Consider the following 22,961-nt stretch of genomic DNA (forward strand, 5'->3'; position numbering starts at 1 on the left):
TCTCAAGGATCTCTGTCCACCCTGAGTTTTTATAGTTTTAGGTTACATTTATGGTTGATCAAGTCAGAAATAAAATTTGAATGGTACAATTCAGTGCAAATAAAATATATAGTAATCCATTTGGCAAAGACAGCAATACCAGGGAATTACCATATTCTCCTTTCTAGTGCTATTAAAATTTCATAGTCACAGGGCTCAAGAGTAGATCAGGCTCAGGTGACATAGGACTAGGCACAAGGGAGAGGGACAAGGAACTCAGGACAACTGCCCAGGCAGTCTGATTTCAGAGTCCAAGCATTTAACTGTAACACACAGCTCTCCCCTCCAGGTCCTCATCCCTTCACAGTACAAATGTTTGGAATTCAAGAGTGAACAGTGGCTTCCGACTTCGTGCCCTCAATATTCTCATCCAATTATACTTACCCAGATAGGTGAGTTGCCTCAACTGGGTATTGAAGAACCAGTCACAACCTTGGTCCTGACCAGGTGATGGCAGAGACAGAAGGGACCGCCCCACCTGACTCCCACACCTTACGAGGATGTCAGGGTAAGGCCACAGGACCTTGTGCACCAACAGGAGGTAGTTCCCAGGAGCAAAGCTGCCAAACGTTGCTGAGTACTTGAAGTGAGAGAATACAATAATGCTCATTGAGTAAGGAATGATTTTGCCAGAAAAGAGCTACAAAGAACACAGATGGAGTACTTTAGAAATATAGCAGTTCACATTTTATGGATGAAGAAGCTGAGGCAGGCGGAGGTTCACTAACTTGCCCCACACCACAGAGCAGGGGAGTATTGAGCCAGGATAGACACTAGGATCTCCACCTCTACCGTCATCATTCTGATGCCTTCACCTTAAGAAAATTTCCCAAAATGTTCTCATGGGGACCTCAAGGGAAGGAAAGAACTCTCCTTTCTGAATAGGGTAGTGAGAGGATCAAAGGAGATTCTGCCTTGAACTATACCACACCTAAGACCAGCTCTCATGACTTTAAGGAGAATGTGAAGGAAGAAAGAAATGCATTAAAAGGAAGAGGAGAAGCTTGAAGAAATCCACTGACTTTTTTTTTTTTTTTTTCAGAAAATGCACCCACTTTCCACATGGCTATTCCTATCTTCACGCCTCCTAACTATTGGACTCCTTCAACCAACCCCAATGAAGGTCTAGACCTTTATTTGCAAGTTAATCTTTGACCACAAGGTGGCAGTATGCAATGTAAAAATGCTTTAAGACCTTTTCTCTGGCTACAAACACTCCTCTAAGGGGTAAGTTGGTTCTTAACCCCTAATCTAATAATATAGTTCTATAGAATGCTTAGAAGGTATTTTTCATTGTATTAATAATGTTAAAATTTCAGGCAGAACCATTGTGTTATTCAAGACAAGATTCAAACAGATTCTAAAATTTTTAAGTTAAAAAAAATTAAAATTAAAAATAACCACCATATCTTATATTCAGATTACATTCATCAGGCCAAAATGCTGTGACAGTTTTCCTTATCAGCACCAGAAGATGCTAATTCCTGCAAACTGCTATTTCACAGGTGGAAAAATAAGAAGCCCTGGGGAATGCACCATACCCGTGAATGAGTTCCTGGGGTTACCTGCAGAGATCTGTTGATCCAAGGGGTCTCAAACTGCAGTGAGTAAGTCTCTTGATCCAAGAGCAGAGCCATCCAGCCATAAAGGTTAGACAATGTATCATGTACATAAGTGACAGTGGTTGTCTTATTTCTGCTGTCAGTCATGGTTAAATTGTAAGAAACATCTGGAGCATTAGCTCTAGGGTGATTTAAAAAGAAAAAAAAAGGGGTGGTAAGTTATTTGTCCATTCTGGATCTAATCCACTCCTCTCCCATCAGTGATAATTCATCTTCTGTTCTTTCCATGTATGTCTTGGGCCATCTTGTCTGTATGTCTACGGAGTTTTTCACAATCACTGTGTGGCTCAAACAACCCAGTTGGGAAGATGTCATTGGATCATTTGTGCATTCCACTGGTCTGGTGGGTTGAAGGTAGAGACATTCAGATCTGAGACCACTGATAAATGCCATCTTAACGAGTTCATACAGGCCAGGACTATATACCATTATTTTAATAAAGAAATGTCCATGTCCGGAATTTTGCCATAGGCCAATTTCATCAGCATCAGAGAACATATTATATCGTTCTTAGATATTCTTATGAGAAGCAATGACTGAGACCCAGAACCTAATATGCCTAGACTCTCAGAAGCCCACCTCCAACCACCCAGCAGAAATGGCTTCAGTAGCCTTCCCTAGTAGAGATCTTTAAATTAGAGATATTTTGTCCTTTTTGGTCTCTTCCACCCTGGCACAGGATCTGCACACAATGGCCACTCAAACCATGTCTGTTATATGAAGGAAGAGTGCATGGATGAGCTCTCTCTAAAGCAGCTGGTGCCCATTTCCTAGTTTATGGAACGCATCTCTAGAAGTGAATTTTAGCAAATTAGGAAATTGAGGCAGAGCATGGCAAAAGCATTATGTGAATGTTACAAGGCAGAACCGGAAATTTATTAATTTCTACAAATTACACAACCCACCCCAGAAAGTGATTTTTAAGACTAGAACAAACAGATTTAGCCACATGCTAAGACCCTAAAAGAAAGTCAAAGTGGACAGAAAATAAAAGGCAAAAGTAAAAAAAAAAAAAAAAATCAATACACATTATGACTGTCCTTCCCCCTTTGGTTTGGTTTTCATGAGAATCTTTAACTGTGGCATTTTGCTGCAGGCAGATAATTAAATTCTCAAAGTAGAGGGAAATGAGACGAAGGAGGATGTCGGGTTTTCAAAGTGAGGTGTGGCATGAGCGTATCCAAAGCCAATTTACAATCCAGTGCATTTTATAAAAAGGAAACTGTTTTTAGCATGAAATGCTTGGTCACTATGATCAAATGGCATAAACTGGAAATCTATATCCACATACGCGAGGTGGATGCATTTGGGTAAATTACTGACCCTCTTTAAGCTTTCATTTCCTTTTTCAAAAAATGGAGGTAAATAATATGTATCTTACATATATGTAAAACTGTGAAACTCAGAGATAATTCAGTAACCATCACCAAGCCCAGTTAATATCTACCACAGCTCATTTAAGAACAAACCTCAGGGGGCACCTGGGTGGCTCAGTCGGTTAGGTGTCTGACTCTTGGTTTTGGCTCGGGTCATGATTTCATGGGTCCTGAGATGGAGCCCCGCATTGGACTCTGCACGCAGCAGGGAGTCTGCTTGAGATTCTCTCCCTCTGCCCCTCCCCTACCTATGCAGTCTCTGTCTCTCTCTCAAATTAATAAATAAATCTTAAAAAAAAAAAGGAACAAACCTCAGATGTGCCAGATTTGCCATTCTGTACTATTTATGTTAATGCTTAGCAGTTTATCCAGGATATTTGGTCATTTAAAAACACACTCAAACCCTTCATGGTGCAGAGCCCTGGCCCCAGCAATGTAGTATTTGATACATACTTCTTGAAAGAATATGTGTGTTTCTTTCATTCATTCATTAATAAAATGAAAAGGATGAAAAATGTTCAGGGCATTTGGGAATAAAAAAAAAAAAACAAACCCTACTCTTTTCCCAGATTTCCTGATGCAACATTAACTGAACCTTTAGAAACTTGGGGTGAGAGACTTTCTCTGATCGGGCTTGGGATACTTAGCGTTTTTCACATGTGTATCAGGACTTACACTGGAACCAAAGAACAATACTAAACTCGTATTCTTAGAGTCAGAATGGACATGAAGATCATCTGTTCTAACTTTCAACCCACTGTAGGAATTCCCTCCACATTTCAGCCTGTCCCTTCCTCCAGGTATGGGACGTCACATTCTCACATAGAAGACCATTACATTTACGGAGCTTATTTTTACATTTTAATCTTTAGACAATCTTTAGAAAGCTAAATTTTCTTCCTTGTACTTTCTACCCATTTGTCCTCAATCATCATGGCTCTCTTTTCCTCCAACTGAAACCACACGTCCCGGAGTCCCAGGAGATGATCCAGCACAATTTGGCCCAACTGATACATTTTAAAAATAGTCTTCTGAGAAATAAATGTAAAACAAATGTATTAAGAAGAGATAAAGTTGGAACCAAGAAATACCAAAGAGGTCAACAGGTTGGCTAGAGTAAGTATCCTGATCAGTATGTAAAGTGGGATTCCTCAAAGTCCAAAGAATGATTCTGAGTATTTCAGATTCTGAAGGTGTATCCTTTCAGTTTTCACAGAAACATATGGGCCCTGGAAAATGAATCACAAGAACTAAATCCAGGAGAGACTCATAGATAAATCAGAATTCCCATTTAATAATTCCAGTAAAAAAATAAGGCTGCCTTTCACATAGCAGGTATTTGATAAATATTTGTTGAATGAATGAGTGTTAAAATGGACCAATACACTCCAAACTGATACTTGGTGATGTTTCTCCCCAACAGGGAAGTCTACCTGGAAAATCCACATGAGGGTGAGAAGATTTCTTATAAACTTATCAATTGAAGAAGACAAGCAATTTGATCATAAGTTATCAGAACCTGATACAGCCAACCCCCATCTCAATAGGATGCTTGCCATGAAGACTTAAAACATTTATATATAATGGTCAGAAAACCTCTTCTGGACATATATAAGCAATCTACACTCTAGTGAGCCCTGGTTTAAAAAAAAAATGCTAAAGAAAAAAAATTAAAAAACGCTAAGGTTTCCTTATGAACTGATATTTCTTTTATCCTAGTCAAGTGCTCTCAATTAAACCACTTTTACAAAGTTTTTAAAATTATAGACCAAAAGAAGATTTCTACTTGTTCAAATTCATCCATCTGTTCACATTTAGTTCCTCCAACCTTTTTTTTTGTCACTTACGTGTCTTAGCAATCTATGTTTGTCACACTTAAGATATCATGCATACCATCTTGAAAATTATGAAAATATTACCTCAGTACGTTACAATACAATCAATTGGGTAGACAGTTCCAGAAATGCTTCTTAATTTCAGCAGTATGGCCCCAAGAATCCTCTAAGTCATTTTGGTTTCTTTTTGTTTGTTTGTTTTTTAAGATTTTATTTATTTATTTGACATGGAGATAGAGCCAGAGAGCACAAGCAGAGGGGATGGCAGAGGGAGAGGGAGAACCAGGCTCTGCACTGAGCAAGGAACCCGATGCGGGGCTCAATCCCAAGCCCCTGGGATCATGACCTGAGCCGAAGGCAGATGCTTAACCTACTGAGCCACCCAGGCGCCCCCTCCAGGTCATTTTGACTAGATTTAAATATTTCTCAAATTTCTATCAGCATCCCATTTATAAATCAATCTTTAGGGTACAATTTCTCCTGGGTTCAGTTTCTATGTATTGTGACTTCAATTATTGCAGGAGCCATTTTTTCAGACCATACTTCCTAGTTCCTAAAAGCCCTTATAAACATGACCCCCTCTTCAAATATTGTAAAACCACCAAATGCTAACATTCATTCAGTTCTATTTGTTTCTGGGACTATTGTACCTTCCTTTAGATGCCCTTCTCCTTCCAAGTGGCATCCAGCCATCTGATGCTAACCCCTGATCAACCAGAGACCCACCATAGCACATTGTGATCCTAAACTATCCTTTCCTCTTCCTTCTTCATGCATTGCCCTGGTCCTATCAAGCCATCCCATCCATCCCAATTAAGGTTTATGTGGGATGCAATTTTACAGGTCCTCATGTGCAGCACCAGCTTTGTATAATTCAATCCAGGTAGAGAAGGAGGTTATCAAAGAAGCCTTCATTATAGCTGGTAGTGGAAAAGGTTCATTCTGAAAAGAAAATCAAAATGTAGAAGACCCATCTCCCCATAGGCAAGATGCCTTGTGTTGACCATCACTGGGATCCAAAAATCCAAAGTCAAATCAACTCCTCTCCTTCTAGGCCAAATGACAATGGTGGGCTGGCTCTTCTGAAAAGCTCCAAAAGAACATCAAGTCTCTAAGAACACCATGAAGAGAATTTACTAACCATAATGACTACAATTTTCGCTTGCCCTAAATAGCCACCAATTTCCCTGTGCCCTAAATAGCCACCAATCTCCCTCTCTTTACTGTTAATGAAGCAAAGGAGCACAAAAGTATTTCTAATTTGGAGGAGCCAAGGGAGTCTGCATGGGCCATTAGCAGCAGAGAGCTTCATTACTAGGGGAAGAAGTCTCTCCCTGAACTTCTCATGGCTTTATGTGCAAGAAATCAGGAGGCAACCAGTCCATTTTAAATGTTAACCCTTCCCTCTGCATCAGCAATAGCTCTGTATATAACCAAAGAGACAAAAAGACTACAAGCCTTTCCTTTTCTTTTCCTGTTCAAGGGGGTGCCTTAATTTTTGCTCTTCTTTTTTTTAATAACTGAGATTGTTTTTAATTAAGGGATATTTTCCTTTAGAAATACAGCACTATCACTGATAAAACTTCCCAGCCTAAGTATTAATTTAAGATACTAGTTGCATAAACAGTTATGTAATTTAGTGCCCATACACTGTGTGGAACTGTTGAATGTGTACTGCCCACAAAGGATTTGTTAGGCAATCAACAATACCAATGAGAACAAATATTAACTCCCTGGTTTGTGTTTACCATTAGCTTACTTTTCCTGAGGGTCCATATCTCTGTGTATTAAGACAAACATTGCATTGAGCTCTAAATGCTCTCAATTCAGAACAATTGTGAAATAAACCCTATATAATTACACATCTCCTAAGCCAGACACATCCTAATAACTAGCCTCAAATGGTGCTACATCTCCTGAATATTAGTGCTTGCTGCCCTCACTCTCATCTTTTACTGCACAAAGAGGACAAAATCAGAATTTTGAGCACAGCCCACAATTTTCTGTGGCACAGCATTGCTTGAACATCCTTTAAAATACCTTGAGCTCATTGAACAAGTCCTTCTCAGAAAACCACTATCCTACCTCTGACCTGCCACCATCCAGTACTATTTTCTATGTATCAATAATTTTTATATCCCCTTATTGATTGAGGAACACTTAAAAATATTTCTCCTTCTGAGTAAGACACCTAAAAAAGGAAGAAAGCCACGACACTCAGTCTTTCCCCCAAACTTCTAACAATCCTTACATTCACATACCAAATAGAACCGGTAAGCAGAGAGGAAGCCATATGATTTAATAATCTTTGTTTTCTGACAGGCACACCCCAACATCACTCCTCCCATGATTTTGCAGGTATCCATCTCTGTTTATCTTTTTTCAGAGTTGGCTAAAGCAATAATAATTTATTGTAGAGAAGTCCCTGAATCAACCTAGCACCTTCTCAAAGATGGCGTCTATAGTTTTGGCAGCATACTTGGGACAATACTTCTTGCTTATTATATCTGAATCCACGAAAAGAAGCAATAGATAGCTAATGTCCTACCTAAGATAATCCTTCATACATGATTGCATCTCTTTTCTTGATCTGTTGATCCAGCCAGAATGACTACCTCAGAACATGTGAATTTCACCATGGGAGCTATGCCCCCAGAAGGCAAACAACTACTTCTCAGGGATATCGAAAAACAATTTTATGCATCAGGTAGGAAGTTAGACTAAGAACCTCGTCTTCCCTTCTACACACACACACACACACACACACACACACCCTTGGTGCTGTGGTGGAGCTGACTGACCTTTACTCACTACTCATTGTCATCCCTTCTTCCCAATGTGTTCAGTGACAGCATGATGGTAGCCATGAATAGGACATATGAGAATATTTTCACCGTGGAACTGGGCAAATGCTACAAATCAGGGTTTTTTATTCTAGAGAGCTAGTTGTTAAATATTTACCGGCTCGCTACTATGGCCCTTTATTAGTCATGAAATTGAATGACCATATAGTATTGTTGAAATTCCTCAGTCTGGGGTCCATTACGATTTTTAGATCTTTTTCCCCTTCTGTAACCTCTGGTGACAAGAAAGGATACTTCTTGGAATTTTCCTGTCTCACTCTTTTTGTTTTTTTTTTTTTTAGGACTGAAAAGATACCATTACTGATGCTATGTCTTTATCCCTAGGAAGGAGAGTTAGGCGATTATTAAAGGAAAAGCTAGGCCAAAATTTCCATTTGAACTCTTCTTTACTTTTGCATTTGCAGAGGCAGGGGGTGCCTCATACTTTGAACACTGACACATTAAGAGCAGTTACATAGGTAAAAACTGAACGCAAGCACTACAGGAGAGGATATTAAGCAAGATCTAAGAATCAAGGTGATCAACAAGAACAGTAACCTTTTCTTCTCCAGAAGTAGGAAGAAAGAAGTAGAAGGTAGTGGAGCACAATGAATCAAATCCTGTCCAGAATGACTCCATATTCTAGGAGTAGCTGGGAGGTTTGGCTGGATTGGTACAATGTCATGTGACCATTGGGAAGTATTCCTTATTTTTCAAGAATTGGATTAAGCTTCATTTGAGCTTACTTAATTCCCTTGCCAGGCATTTGTTTCTCAGAAACATAAAATCTATAGTATTTTATTCAATTAGTAGTATGTTTAGATGTTGTTTTGTAAATCACAGCTGTAAAATAGAGACTTTTTAAAGACGACATTTACTAAGTACTCACTATATGCCAGGCAATGACCTTGTGAGATAAATACCATTGTGTCCATTTTATTGATGTGAGAACTGAAGCAAAAAATAAAGGTGAAGCACCTTGTCCAGAGAAACACCCCTTAGGAAGGGTGGGGAGTTACAGCTGGTATCCACAAATAATTCTTACTTACTTCTTTATTCTTCAGTCTTTGAAAAATAATTTCAAATATATGCTTGTGTCCTGACTATTTTATGTACATCCTATAAACTTGGAGGGACTGGTTGGCCCATCTACAACATCTTATAAACTTTTAATTTCTCCCACACTTCATACAGTCAACAAGGAGAGAGAGATCAGGGTTTGATTTATTGATAATTGAATAACTCTATGACAATTGAAATAACTATAGAGTGCTCTAGACTACTACTAATAATAATAATAATGACAATAATAATAATAATTCCCAGATGGTAATGGTGAGGATTGAGTTCTTATTCTCCCCATCACAGCTGGATGCTAAACCACCAGGGAAGGAAAACAAGAGCAAATGTTGACAAACTGCTAATTCAGTAGGGGTGGGACAGGGGCAGAGTAAAGAAGGAATCATCTATTGGAATACATCGTCTGGTCAACCGATAGCTTCAGGAAGCAAAAGCCCAGAAGATATTATGAAAGAACATTCTTAAGTATTACATGTCCCTAGGAATTTTAGAAATAAAGTCAGGATAGTATATCAATCTTGGGTCTTCTAAACAAACGTTGAGTGCCATCAACTCCACACAAACATGTCCTAACAGAGAAATGGACAGTAAGAACATGAGAGGAAAATCTGGGAGAATCCACAATTTTTTCAATTATATTCATTTATTAAATACTAATTTTATTGAGTTACTGTGTGTTCAGTATTGGGCACTGTAAGTCAAACAAACAAACAAATAAACCCTATCCTGGCTCTGCTTACCAGCTACAAGAGATGGACAATCTGTAGAGCTATACCGGAGCTTTGAGTATTGGGTAGAGCAAATATAGAGAGCCAGCACACAGCAGGGCTACCCAAACCTGTACAGGAAACTCAGGGAAGCCTCCCCGAGAAAATGACCTTCATGCTGAGTTCGTGAAAACTGAACCTTATGAACTGAAAGGCTCAGAGAAGGTGAGTGTGGCTGAGGCACAGGATGCAGGGAAGGGAGGGCAGAGCACTGAGCAATGAGGCTGCAACTATAAACAGGGAGCAGGCCATGAAGGGCCTGCAAGACATGAAGAATGTGGGACTCTCTTTGGGAGGTACTAGAAGCTCTTAAAAAGTTCCAAGCGAGGGAAAGAGTGGATGGCAAGACAAGATCCGCATTCACGAAGTTCAAGAATAAGGTCACTGCAAGGCAGCCAGCTAAGAGGCTGTTGTGGTCCCACAGGTGAAAGGACTAGAGAGGGGAAGTTGGGAAGGAGAGAAGTAGAAAGACGCAAGAAGGATTTTTTTTTTTTATTTTACAAGAGAAAGTGGACAGGACTTGGTCGGTGGTGTATGTGGGAAATAAGGTAAAAGATGAGTCAAGGGTGACTCCATGCTTCTGGCTTAGATAACTGAAGCATTCACCTGAACATGCAGGAATTCGCAACAGCCTATGGATAAAGAACATAAATTCAGGTTTGACAAGTCGAGTTTGAGAGGGCTACTATATATTCTAGTGGAAAGCATTGCTGCTCAGTAGAAATATGATGCAAGCCGAAAGGCAAGGCACAGGTGTTACCTTAAATTCTATAGTAACCACATTTAAAAAGTAAAATGAAATAGGTGAAATTAATTTTAGTAATATATTTAATCCAATATATGTGAAATATTATTCCTTCAACATAATCAAAATAAACAAGTTATTGAGATATCTCATTTTTTTTTCCCCACAGCATCTTAGAAATATGGAGTATAATTTATACTTACAACACATCTCAATTGGGACTAGCCACATTTTAAGTGCTTGGTAGCCACATGTGACTAGTGGCTACAATATTGGACAGTGAAGATCCTAAGGGCAATTGGATAGATGGGTCTGGAGTTCAGTAGAACAGTATAAACTAGAGGAAAAAAAATCTGGAAACATCACTGTATGTTAACTGAAGTGGTGAAATAACCCCAATCACCTGGGAAGAGTATGACTTGAGAAGAAAGGAAAGTGCTTCACAGAACCCTAAGGAATGCTAGCATTTAATTTATTTTTTCAAGTAATCTCTGCACCCAGTGTGGTGCTTGAACTCACAACCCTGAGATCAAGAGTCACACACTCTACTGACTGGCCAGCCAGGTGCCCCAACATTAGCATTTAAGCGACAGGGAGAAGCGCTTATAAAGGAGACATAGAAGGAGACACAACAAACTTTTGGTATATTACCTTTGCTCCATGTAATTATCCCTATACAGAAGAAAATATCTGTCTAAATTTGGGGGAATCCATGAATCAGTGAATTACGTGAGGCATATCATCATTACGGGACCTCTGGAGAAAAATGGCACAGACGTATTTTTCTGAAATGAAGCCCTGACTTACACAATAGGGCTAACACCACCCCTGTCTTATCAGGAAGGATGGGGTGGGTAGAATGAGACTTGTAGTAACAGAAGCTGGGACAAGGACACTATGCAGAATACCTGTGGCTCCTACATAAAGAAAATGCTTTTACAGTTGGTGAGTGAGAGCAAGAATGTAAGCAGCACTCATACAGATCAAGCACATTGCCATTTTACCAAAACAGGAACTAGAATGTGCCTTGTAGAGAGTGGGAATTTTTTCTTCACCCAAGTATTAAATATTATTACCAACTTCAAATACATACATACCCCTGTGCCAACCCAGCTGGAGTCAGAGGAAGCTATAAAACAGGAACTGCCACAAACATGGGTACCCATCAGACCTCAATAAGGTAGTGGGGGACAGAAACGGAAGGTCTCCGATGTCAAACAAAAAACTTAGAGTGAAACTGGACCATAGACGGGGCCTTCCCAAAAAGAAATCACACTCCAGCCACTTGGTTGTTGGCACAGGGAGGCGAAGGCTGCCTTGTTTATGTAGCTCTGTGAGGCCCCACACCCTGCCCTTGGGGGGCCTCGTGCAGGGGGAGGGCGGGAAGAGCTGAAAGTGAAGAGAGCAGGGTGCTTGCGCCATATCAGATCTCCATCAACACGCAACCCCCAAAGATCATGACTGTGGGAGCTTTGTAAATCAACTCTTAGGGTAGTTGCTCCAGGGCAAATGGCACAACAAATTAATCCTTTCACCATGAAATGCAGCAAGGTTTGTATCTATGCTGAATTCAAATTGCTCATTAGCTCTGACATGTTCCTAATGAGGTTATAATGCTCTGGGACAGAGATCAAGTCACTGAGCACAAACAGCTAGAGATAGAATCATAGAAAAATAAAGTTAGAAGGACCTTAGAGCAGTGCTTCTAAAACTTGAATATCAATCGCCTAGCGATTCTGATTCAGGATGTCTGTGGTGGAGTCTGCGATGCCCTACGTCTAATGAGCTCCCAGGTAATGCTGATGCACTTTGACTAGCAAGGCCTAAGAGATCATCGGATCCAGTCACCTTATCTTAGAGGTAAGGACGTTATAGCCAAGAGACTTATCATTGGGAGTGTGCTGCAACTTCCCTGAGGATTATTTTGGGGTAGTTGTGCATTTGTCCATAGACCTGTAGGTCCACCTGAAACTTTTTAAACAGAAGCATAGGGAGTAGGGTGACCAACCACCCTGGTTTCCTCAAGGCTGGGACATGAGATTTTCTATTTTAAAACCGGGAAAATTCCAGCCAAACCAAGACAAGTCTTTAGTCTTTCATCCTAGTAGGACCCTTCTGAATCTCCTCACAATATTGTATCAGGACTATTATCATTTTTACCTTGTCAGTCCCTGAGTGCTGGGATCATGACCCTGCCAAGGTAAGCACCGAAATATCCTGTTCTGAAGTTCTCCAAGAATAGATGCTCAGACAAGATTACATCTGCAGAGCCTTTTACCACCATATCGCTAAGTACCCTTCATTTTTCATTTTTAGATTTTTTTATTTGAGTAGAGTTGGTGGACAATGTTACATTAGTTTCAGATGTGATTCGACAACCCTACATGTTAAGTTCACCACAAGTGTAGCTCCCATCTGCCACCATACAATGCTATTAGAATACCGCTATGTTCCCAGTGCTGTACCTTGTATTCCCATGACTTACTCATTCCATAACTGGAAGCCTGTGCCTCCTATTCCCCTGCTTAGCATCTTTCTAAGAGACAATCTCCAGTTCTCAAAGGAGGGCATAAAAAAGGAGTATCAAGAACACAAAGAAATAAATATACAAGCGTATCATGTTCTTTTTAACTACACAAATCTATTTTAATCTTCCCCCATTTGAAAAAAAAATGTATTTAAGAAATAAATCTTTTATAAGTCTCAAACACTCATTAACAACATCTTTGGAAAAATCACTAAAATAGCAGTAATACTCAGGATGCATCCCTGATTTGAAAACAGAAAGTATGCTGTGCACAATTGAAATGATTAGAAATGAAAATCGCTCTCCACATTGTTAGTTTGCTTGCTGGAATTAAGGCCCATTAACATCTGAAAGAATAATAAACAGTTGAGGAAACAAAAGTGGAAAGTTTTTAGACTAGTCAATGCTAGCAGTGTATTGCTATGGCTTCTAAAAAAGAATGTCAGGATACTGATTCCATATGCAATCAAAGTGCAGACTTTGCACAGTCCTGATCGCATTGACTTACCATGGAGTTTACCTGCTTAAATAAGACGCCAACATAGTCTGGCTGAATGACTTGACTTAATATTCATGCAGTTAGGACACTTAAAACAATGGAAGGAAAGAAGTGTGGCTAGATATATGCAATGCATTTGAAATAGGTAAAAGATAGAACCCTAGACACTCAGCAGTCATTACCTGGAAATTAAAGAGGGCAGAAGCAATCCTATTATGCATTATAAACAGCCTAGCTGCTGACTTAATGGTAGTTTGACTAGCATAACCAAGGAGTCCTTGCTCCAATATTAATAGGAAATGTATTATACGGATCCAATAGTTCATGAAATTAACAAGGAAAATGAACTGGAGTGGAGCAACTTTGCAAGTAATAGGAAGGCACCAGCAATTGCTTCCCCAGAGCATATTGAACACTTAAAAAGAGCTTGGGGAGAGTACATGTATATAAATGAGAATGGACATTATTGGAATTTTTTAATAATACTTCTAATTTAAATACTTTTCAAATTCTCCATTGGTTGCAAATCTTTTCAAGAAGAAGCCATTAGCTCAAAATGTCAATAAGAGGTCATGGGCTATGGGATCTGGCCCACTGATACTGAAAGTTAGCTGCCACTTGAATCAGCTTAAAATGACCATAAACGTATGATTTGACAGCTGTCAAAAGTATTCCCGTATCATTTTTATAGAACTAAATACTTCTAGTAGAATCTAGAAAACAATTTCCCTTCTATAAACCCCAACAGCCTGAACAATACATGCCCGCTCATTGGCAAGCTGAAAAGTATGGTGAAGTCAACTTACAAACCAATAGACATTCGGTGAAAGAGAACATCTTCCCCACAGACACTGCCATGAACAATCTGACTGAAGCTTGCATTGACCAAACAAGACGCTGGAAGCGTTTCCATAGAAGCAAGAATATGACTTCTATTTCTCCCAGACAGAGACCCATCCAAGTCTTCCAAAATTGCTGCATGAGGAAATGGAAATGCTACTAAGTTTGGAGAGTTTATAAACTTTAGCTGGTTGGTCTTCACAGTAAATCCACCTATAAATTGGAAAACAGAAAGACTGTTACACATGGCACAAAAGACTATTATAACATATGACGGGTGAATTCACTGAGATGTTTTTAGTACTTTAAACTGCGTATTTATCCAGGTAAATGATTCACTCCCTTATTTATTCGAGGAAGAGAGTCGTGAGTGTTTGTTGTATGCCAGGCTCTGTGGTATGCGTTAGAGACATAGAGGGAAACAAGAGCAGGATTGGCATTGCCTTCATGCAGCCTGTGTTCTAAGGCCGTGAATCTCAACCAGGTGGGTTTGCCCTCTAGGGCACATTTGGTACTGTTTGGAACCATGTTCGGCTGTCAACGCTGGGTGAATGGCAGTGTTACTGGTATCCGGTGGGTGGAGGCAGGGATGCTGCTAAACATCCTCACTGCACAGGACAGTCCCCACAACCAAAACTTATCCAGCTTAAAATACCACCAGCGCCAAGGGTGAGAAATGGGAACAATGGGAAATAGAGATGCAGAACACTAATTTACTAGTTACTAACTGTAAAGGGGTCGTGGCTCAGTCGTTCGATCTTTCGGCTCTAGTTCTTCTATAGGGAGTCTAACCCTAGCTGTTATGAGGCTCGTATTTTAAACATTCACCCTCAAAAGCAAGGTTCAATCAACCACGTGGGCAAATGGTAACAGCAGCACCCTTTTTAAGTATCAGCGGTAGGACTACACTTTTTGCGGTCTTTCTCTCACCCGCCTGCATGTGATTCATCAGTACTGCTGCTGGTCCAGCTGCCTGGGCCTTCTAATTCCCACACCCCTGTCATTAAAATGTAAAAACTGAGTACACATAGGACCTCAGTACATTTGCTACTATATTTCTGTGTTAGGTACATTATAAAATATGCCCAAAATGAAATAAAAAGAGTAAGATACAAATAATTAGTGGCCCTGAGGTTTTCATTCCATATCCCAGTAGAGTCCATGCAGTGAATTAAGTCATGCATTCAAGACTCCAGGATTCCACCTCTTGCAATTTCTATAGTTCATCTAATACCACAACCACCCACCGCTCTACCATTCGGTCCTATTGGAATTTCAATTTTTGCATATGCTGTTCCTAATTCCTAGAAACTTTTCTCTGCATATGCCCCCTTGCAAATTTCTATTTGTCTTTCAAAACCATGCTCAAGAGCCACCTCTATAAAATCTTGCCCGACCCCTTTCTTGCTCCCTTCCCTGACCTTGTCTAGTCCTCTAGGATTGTACTCATCACAGTTACTACAGTGAGTGGCTTAATATGTATTTTTGTGCCTAGATCAAGAGCTCCTGGAAGAGAAGAATTATGTGTTTTTCATCTTTGTACACCCCAGATCCTCAGACAGAACCTGGAATGGATAATTTTTAAGCAAATGAAAGAGATAGCTTAGCCCAGATCATCCAGTGAGAAGAGATTCAAGGTCATAAGGAGTAGTATGCTTTTCTTCAGGGTCTTATGAATGATATGAAACAGTGAAGCTATTAAAGAACTGAGGGATTATAATTTGAAGGGAATGCCATAAGGCATTTTTTTATTCCTATTATCATTTCTACAGTCTTCAACTCAGATGCCACCCAAATAAAAACAATCTTTGACTCTGCCTATACAGGAAAAAAAAAAAAAAAGTGAAGTGGAGACTTGCTGATTATTCATTTAATTAAAAAAACAAACAATTCTCTAAATTGGTGATTCAAACCACAAGAGCATATTTACTTGAATTACTTGGTTTGGCTGTTTACAATGATCAAATCAACTAGATTGCTCTCTACTTCTTTTCACCTTGGCCCATGAGTCCTCCAAGGTATTTCTCATCACCTCAGAGATGTGGTTAAGTGGACGAGAATTCCTATGGTTCTCTTTGTGTATACAACAAGCCTTGGGCTGTTGAAAACCTAAAGTACCAAATTCTGGCTCTTTTAGGAAAGATTGCATGTGTGTTACTTTATACCCATATGTCTATCCACCCAACTCCATTTATTCAATCAATGAACTGCCTAGTAGGCACCTAATGATACTGGGTATTGGGTACCCAGTACCCTGGGTACTAATGATAAACCATAAACTTATTTGCTGGGGACTAATGATAAATCTCTGAGCAGGAGAGACACGGTCCCTGCCTTTATGAAGCTCAGAGTCCAACAGAGACATGACGCCATAAAGATGGAGTATGACAGATGCCATCATAGAGAAAGAATGGGGGGTTACAAGAGTCGCATTGGGAGCACCTGGCCTCCTCTGAGATTTCTTTCAGATCAGAGCAGCAATTTCTACTGATGCAATCTTATAACTGAAAGAAATGATGAATCACAAATGTTTTGTCACTATTTATCACATTTACTTGAATGTTGGCCTTCTTTAGTGACTGTCTTATCTCTTCAAACAACTTACCCTGTCCTCGGGAACAGCCTGCACAGGTCCTGATGGACACGCAGTCAGTGAGATCAAAATTAACAAAGGTTGTGTTAGAGATGATCAGTTCCCATCTTTTGGGAGTTTTGATCCCAGCTGACATACACAGGCTTCCCTGTGATTTAGAGAGAAAAAAAAAAAAAAGAAGAGGAGAACTGGCCACATGAAATACAGTTTGTAATGCACAAATAAAAACAAGAGAATAAAAAGACAAGCTATAGAGTGGGAAAAAATATTTACAAATCACAAATAGGACAAAGGATCACGATAGGATACACTACACACACACATTAGAAGATTAAATAAAAAATAGTGATCGTAGCAAGTGCTGTGGCCAGTACGGAATATAGGTTGGCAGTTTCTTATCAAGTTAAACAAACTCTTATCGTATGACCTAGCAGTCCAACTCCTAGGTAAATGAAAATTTCTGTTCATACAAAATCCTTACACAAAGGATTATAACAGTTCCATTTGTAATCACCAAATCTGGAAACAACTCAAATGTCTTTACACAAATGAATGGATTAAACACACTGTGGTACATCCATACAGTGGAATACTACCCAGCAATAATTAGGAATAAAATCCTGCTTCTTGCAACAAGTTAGGTAAATCCCAAAGGCATGTGAGAGTGAAAAAAAAAACAGTCTCAAAAGGTTGCATGCTCTATCTGATTCCATTTAGATGATTATTCAAAAGACAAAACTATAGCGTCTTTTGTCAAAAGACAAAACAATAGATTAGAGATCCCCAGGGGTTAGACTTGAGAGGAGGCTGTGGCTACAAAAAATGGAACCTAAGGCAGTTTTTTGGGGTTGAACCAACTGTTTTGTATCTTTATTATGGTGGTGATGGTGGTGGTTACACTAATTTATATGTATGCTTAAAATCGTTTTACTGTATGTTAATATAAAAAATAAAAATTAGAAAATCTAAAATGAAACAGAAACTGCTGCTAGTATTTTCTACAAAATCTCTTCAACAAAACTCCATCTAGTCAAGTTGTTAGTGTTTCACCCTTCTATTCTTAAAAATAATAGCATGCCTGAGAATCACCAGAAATTTATCAGGGGCCTCCACCATGAAAGACAGTGCTGAAAAGAAAGAAGAAAAACCAGTGGAGACAAAGTCAGTATAGAAATCAGAAGAACACTTAAACACTAACATTAAAAACCTCAGGGAAATAAGTATATTATATCCATGAAACAAGGAGCCCCAAAAGAGATTTTTCAGAAAAGCAAAAAGAACAAAAATGAGAGAGCAGAAATAATCAATTCAATTAAAAAATTGAGGAAACACCCCTGAAAATAGAATAAAAAGACAGTTGACAAATCAGAGAGAACATTAAGAAAAGTAGAAAAGCAATCGAGGAGGCTCAATATCCAAATAATAATACTTCCAAAAAAGAAAAAGAAAAAGATGAGGAGAGAATTATCAAAGAAATGACTGAAGAAAACGTCTCAGAAGAGAATAATAGATTTTCTAAACCGCAAAGTCCCATCCAGTGCCTAACACAGTCGTTAGAACAAAAAGCTACACAAGGGATGTCATCCCGAAACTGCAAAATACCAGGGACAAGATTCTAAAAACTTCCAAAGAAGAAAGCCTAAAAGGTTATATAACATAGAATCAGAGTATCTTACAACTATTCAACCTCAATTCTAGAAGCTAGAAGACAATGGAGCATGGTCTTCCAAGTGCCAAGTCCAAATTAACTCCAACGTGCTATTCCATAACCTACAACCTATGAATAAGGGGGGTCTCTGTTGGTAGCTCAAAATATTTACCTTCCATAGACCCCCACTTTGTTAAGAAGGTTACTAAAGTCTACATTATAATAAAATGAGGAACTAAATCAGAAAGGAAGAAAATGTGGGAATCAGGAACAAGAGTTCCAATACTAGGGAGATGGGCAGGAAAACTCTAGGATGTTGGTCAAGAGAAATTTCAGGGTGCAGCTGTTAAAACCCTTCTCCAAAACTGCTGGTGCAAGTGTAAACACTTGGAATTGTTCGGCATTATTCACTAAAGCTGAAGGGATATCCTCTGAGCCAGCAATTTTATAATTTGGCATATATTCAACAGAAGTACGTGTGCATGAACACCAAGAGGCATACGAAAGAATGTTCATGACATCATTATTGGTAGTAGCCCAAAACTGAAAATAATCAAGTGTCCATCAATAGCAACATGCCTTTAAAAAACTGTGGTATATTCATAAAGTGAAATACATAATGATTGGAAGAACAAATTATTGTAACATATAAAAAAATATAAAAACATGAATGAATCTCAGATATAATGTTGTGCCAAAGACGCCAGGCACAAAAGAACTACCACTCTATGATTCCATTTATATAAAGTCCAAAAATGGAATTCAAATTAATCTATGTCTCTAGAAGTCTGAGTAATGGTTCCCCTTTGGCTGGGGGGCTAGAAGAGGGGTTGGGTGGGAGGAGGTGAGCAGGGATTTCAAAGGAACAGGTAATGTTTTATTTCTTGATCTGAGTGGTATCTACATGGTTTTTACTTTATAAAAATCTACTGAGCTCTTCACTTGTGACTGGTGCACTTTTCTCTATAAATGTTATATTTCCATGAAACGTTTATTTTAAGAAGTGGAACGGATATGAGAGAAAAGCAACATACAAGATGGGAAGGAAGAAAGAAGTTAAAGGAGCTTAAGGTCCTTGCCTTGCTCAGGTAAAGTTTAACAGTGCTGTCGTAATTTAGACTTCATTAAGACAAGAAGGCATGTTGAAAATTTAAGTCCAATAACTAAAATAATCATAACAAAATGAGTAACTTTCAAATAAGTAAATATAAAAAAGATACTCTTCAGTGCAAGACAAATCAAGTTTGAAAAGCAGAAAAGAAAGAAAGAAAAACTGATTGCCAACTGGGAACACAAAGTAAGATGGTAGAAATAAATGCAAATATATGGGAGACATCAGCATGTGGATGGTAATTGAAACCACTAGAGAAAATGAGATTTCGCCCAGGGAGAGCAAGTACATTGAGAAGAGAAAGGGCCCTGCCACAGAACTTAGAGAAACAAAAGGATGAAAAGTCTAAATTAAAGAACACAAATCCACAAGTGAAAATAGGAACTAACATGCCACCCCCTCCCAAGAAATAGTAGGAATAATGAAGCCATCCATCAGCATCTGTCTGAATAAAATATATGTTGAAGTATGTCATCTGTTCAAATGAATTTTGGTGACAATGAGAAGGCAACCATCCCACAGAGACTTCCCAAAGTAGGGTGACCATAATTTACATCCAAATCAGGACATATTTGAGAGTGAAAGGAGATGCTAATGAAATAGGATGTTAGGACAACAGGCATAAACAAACTACACAGCAGACTGGGATACCTAGTGTGAGGAGAAGGCATCTCTTTTTCTTGTGTATTAAAGCCATCCTCCCTGAAAGTTAGTCCATCCACCTCAATATAAAGGTAGTGTTGAATGTGAGGGTACCAACATATACACAAATATGCATAAAAGAGAAAAATTCCTTTTAATAAAAAGTTTTCCCAGAAATTAGCGTTTGTTTTAGGATAGGACTCACTGGTAATTGCATGCTACCAATTATGTGTGGGTGGAAGGTCGAAGAATGGATAGGCCACATCTCTGAAAATCCTAATTCCTAAACGAATAGCAGGCACGAAAGAGAGAAGCTAAAATCAGAGTTCCACAACCACAGAAGGTTGGGGCATCCTTTTTTTTTTTTTTTAAACAACTGACACAGTTTCAAGTGGCAATAAAGTGGTTCCCAAATAAATCTGAGCAACCTTGCATTAAATAAAGATTCACAGATGTTTTTCTTTTTTGTTTTTAACCTTAGAACTTCACAGAGCCTTTAAAGTGTGAACATGCAATGTGAAAATGTCAGGGAATGGAGGTACTGTAAACAGCATATCCTAAACGTAATTAACCTAAGAACCTTGCTTTTCTCAGACCCCCTCTTGGGACTAGCCTTCCATGAAAATCACTTTAGAAAAAACTGGAGTAGGCAATGCTCATTGCCAAAGCTATTTTCCATGTGCAACTGGACGAGTGTTTGGCCAGGAGTGGGAGGGTATGCTGGTGGTCCTAGCTCCACAATATTAGGCATAGATCTTGGGCTATCATTTGACTTCCCAAATCTTCCATCGCTTTACCTGTAAATTCAGGAATTCTAATTAGATCAACTCTCAGGTAATATTTAGCTCTAAAGTTCCATGGTTTTATGATTTGGATGCCTAACCAGGATCTGGATCTCTCCTAGAACAAACCTTTTAACATCTTCTATGCAGAGACTTTTGTCCTGCACTTTCTTAAGAGACTGAGAGATCCTCACATGGCTGCATTGCCTTTGTGGTGAATCACACCCCAGGGGCAGGATTATTTTTTATTATCTCATGATAAGCACCCTTTTGTCATAATTTATATCTTAATTTGTGTCACTCTCCCATTAATTATGATGTCTATTTAGTATCAATTAAGATGTTGTAACATTAATTTACCAGGACAGTTTGTGACTCAGCTTGATGGACATTTTGTTTTTGGCATCTTCTCTAAGGTTATTTCTGAGGAATTTAAGGGCCTTTGGTATACCAGTATCATAGAATCTAAATCTGGGTTCCATCCTTTCTTGAAAATTCTGCAATCTAAAAAGAAGATTCATCTCTCAAGGTGGTAATCCTTTCAAAGGAAAGGAAAAACAGACAGGTATTTCCCTCCTGAAAAGGATGGTTCAAAAAAGATTTAACTAAGTTTGAGAATTAAATGTAGGAAATGAAGCTTAGTAAGAAAATTATTTTTTAATCTTAATATTTATATCTATACCTACAAAATAACCTCCAAGGGAAGTACAAAGGGCAATGATTACTTAAATTTCAATTGGTCAAAGCACTGAGAAACAAACTAAAGTGAATGCTTTTTCCTTGGTTTCCAGAAGTACTATAGGTCTGTTCCATCTCTGATGGTTATGACAATGTGATATGAATATACATGTAACTCCTTCAAGAACAAGAACTTAGGGGACCCATTGCAGGTCTGAAGCCTACTGAGACCAATGGCAGTCATGAACTTCCCTTAAGAGAAAAGCCAATAAGTCTAGCTCCACGCCTGGGAAATTTTTTTGCCTCACCCACATCCTGGTACTCTGTCCATGCAGTGGCAGAAAAGTTATCTATAGTCTGGTGTTTATCATGTAGAAACCCACACTTAGGCAAGTATTAAGGGATCATCTAAAAAACCCTAGTATACTATACGATGTAAATTTATGTTACCTTCTTTGGGGGACACTATAAATAGAATAAGGGTCCTATAGACAAAATGTTGATGTCAAAACTTGGCAAACCATAATACAAAGAGAAAATGTGGAATTATGCTATTTCATAATCCTTGTGAGGGTAGAGTGAATTAACCTAAAATTATTAGGTTTTTTATTGAATTGGTATGAAAATAATGCTAAATAGCAACTGAATAAGAATTCTGCAAGCTACTCGTGACTTTTATGATGTATATGAACTCATAACATTGAAACCTTGTGTATATTTGAATTTTATCATAAACATCACCACGGTTACAAATAAAAAGCTCTTCCAAATTTTACCAATTAAACACAAGATTCACTGAAGAACGTTATTAAAATTACATATCCCAGATCACCAGGAACGTAGCACATATGATTCTGTTTTGATGGACAGCCTAAAACAACGACATTAAGACATTTACCTTGTGGGCAAAATGGCCAAGTAATAAGCTGTCAGTAACTGAAGTATTTGCATCACTTTCCAAGATGTCAATTCCAAAATCTCTGCATGAATAAACTTGGAAGTTTCTCAGGTGAAGATTGCTACTTCTAAAAATCTATAAAGCAACAGCATATGTTATGGCAAAGGTCTGAGGCTTGGTTTTTCTTGCAGACTTCCTATAGCTTCTTTAATTATTGATTAAGTATAAATAAGCATGCTATACCATATTTAAGCAGCTTTTGTCCATCAATATCTGTACAGACATCCCAAAGTTGCATAAGGTCAACACTAATTAGTCCCCTTTGGTAACATCCCCTCTGTACTTTTCATTTCTCCTCATAATAACTGTTACATTAAAAATGTCAGTATGAATTCTTCACATATCTCAAATAAACTTGCAGTTGTCATATCACACA

The 22,961-nt window shown here is 38.7% G+C and overlaps 1 protein-coding gene across 1 annotated transcript in view; it reads right to left on the minus strand.

The window, feature by feature from the left end:
- Positions 1-22,961, minus strand: part of PKHD1 (PKHD1 ciliary IPT domain containing fibrocystin/polyductin) — a 321,184-nt gene that overhangs the window by 94,813 nt on the left and 203,410 nt on the right. Inside the window, exons 46-50 of the mRNA XM_081828411.1 lie at positions 22,526-22,660; positions 16,779-16,914; positions 14,140-14,386; positions 1,605-1,782; positions 424-619 (exon numbers count right to left, since the gene is read on the minus strand). Coding sequence (XP_081684537.1) covers positions 424-619; positions 1,605-1,782; positions 14,140-14,386; positions 16,779-16,914; positions 22,526-22,660 — 892 coding nt within the window. The remainder of the gene's footprint in view (positions 1-423; positions 620-1,604; positions 1,783-14,139; positions 14,387-16,778; positions 16,915-22,525; positions 22,661-22,961) is intronic.

This window comes from Leptonychotes weddellii, chromosome 8 (genome assembly GCF_054177405.1).
Source record: "Leptonychotes weddellii isolate Sample4059 chromosome 8, ASM5417740v2, whole genome shotgun sequence".
NCBI classification, from domain to species: domain Eukaryota; kingdom Metazoa; phylum Chordata; class Mammalia; order Carnivora; family Phocidae; genus Leptonychotes; species Leptonychotes weddellii.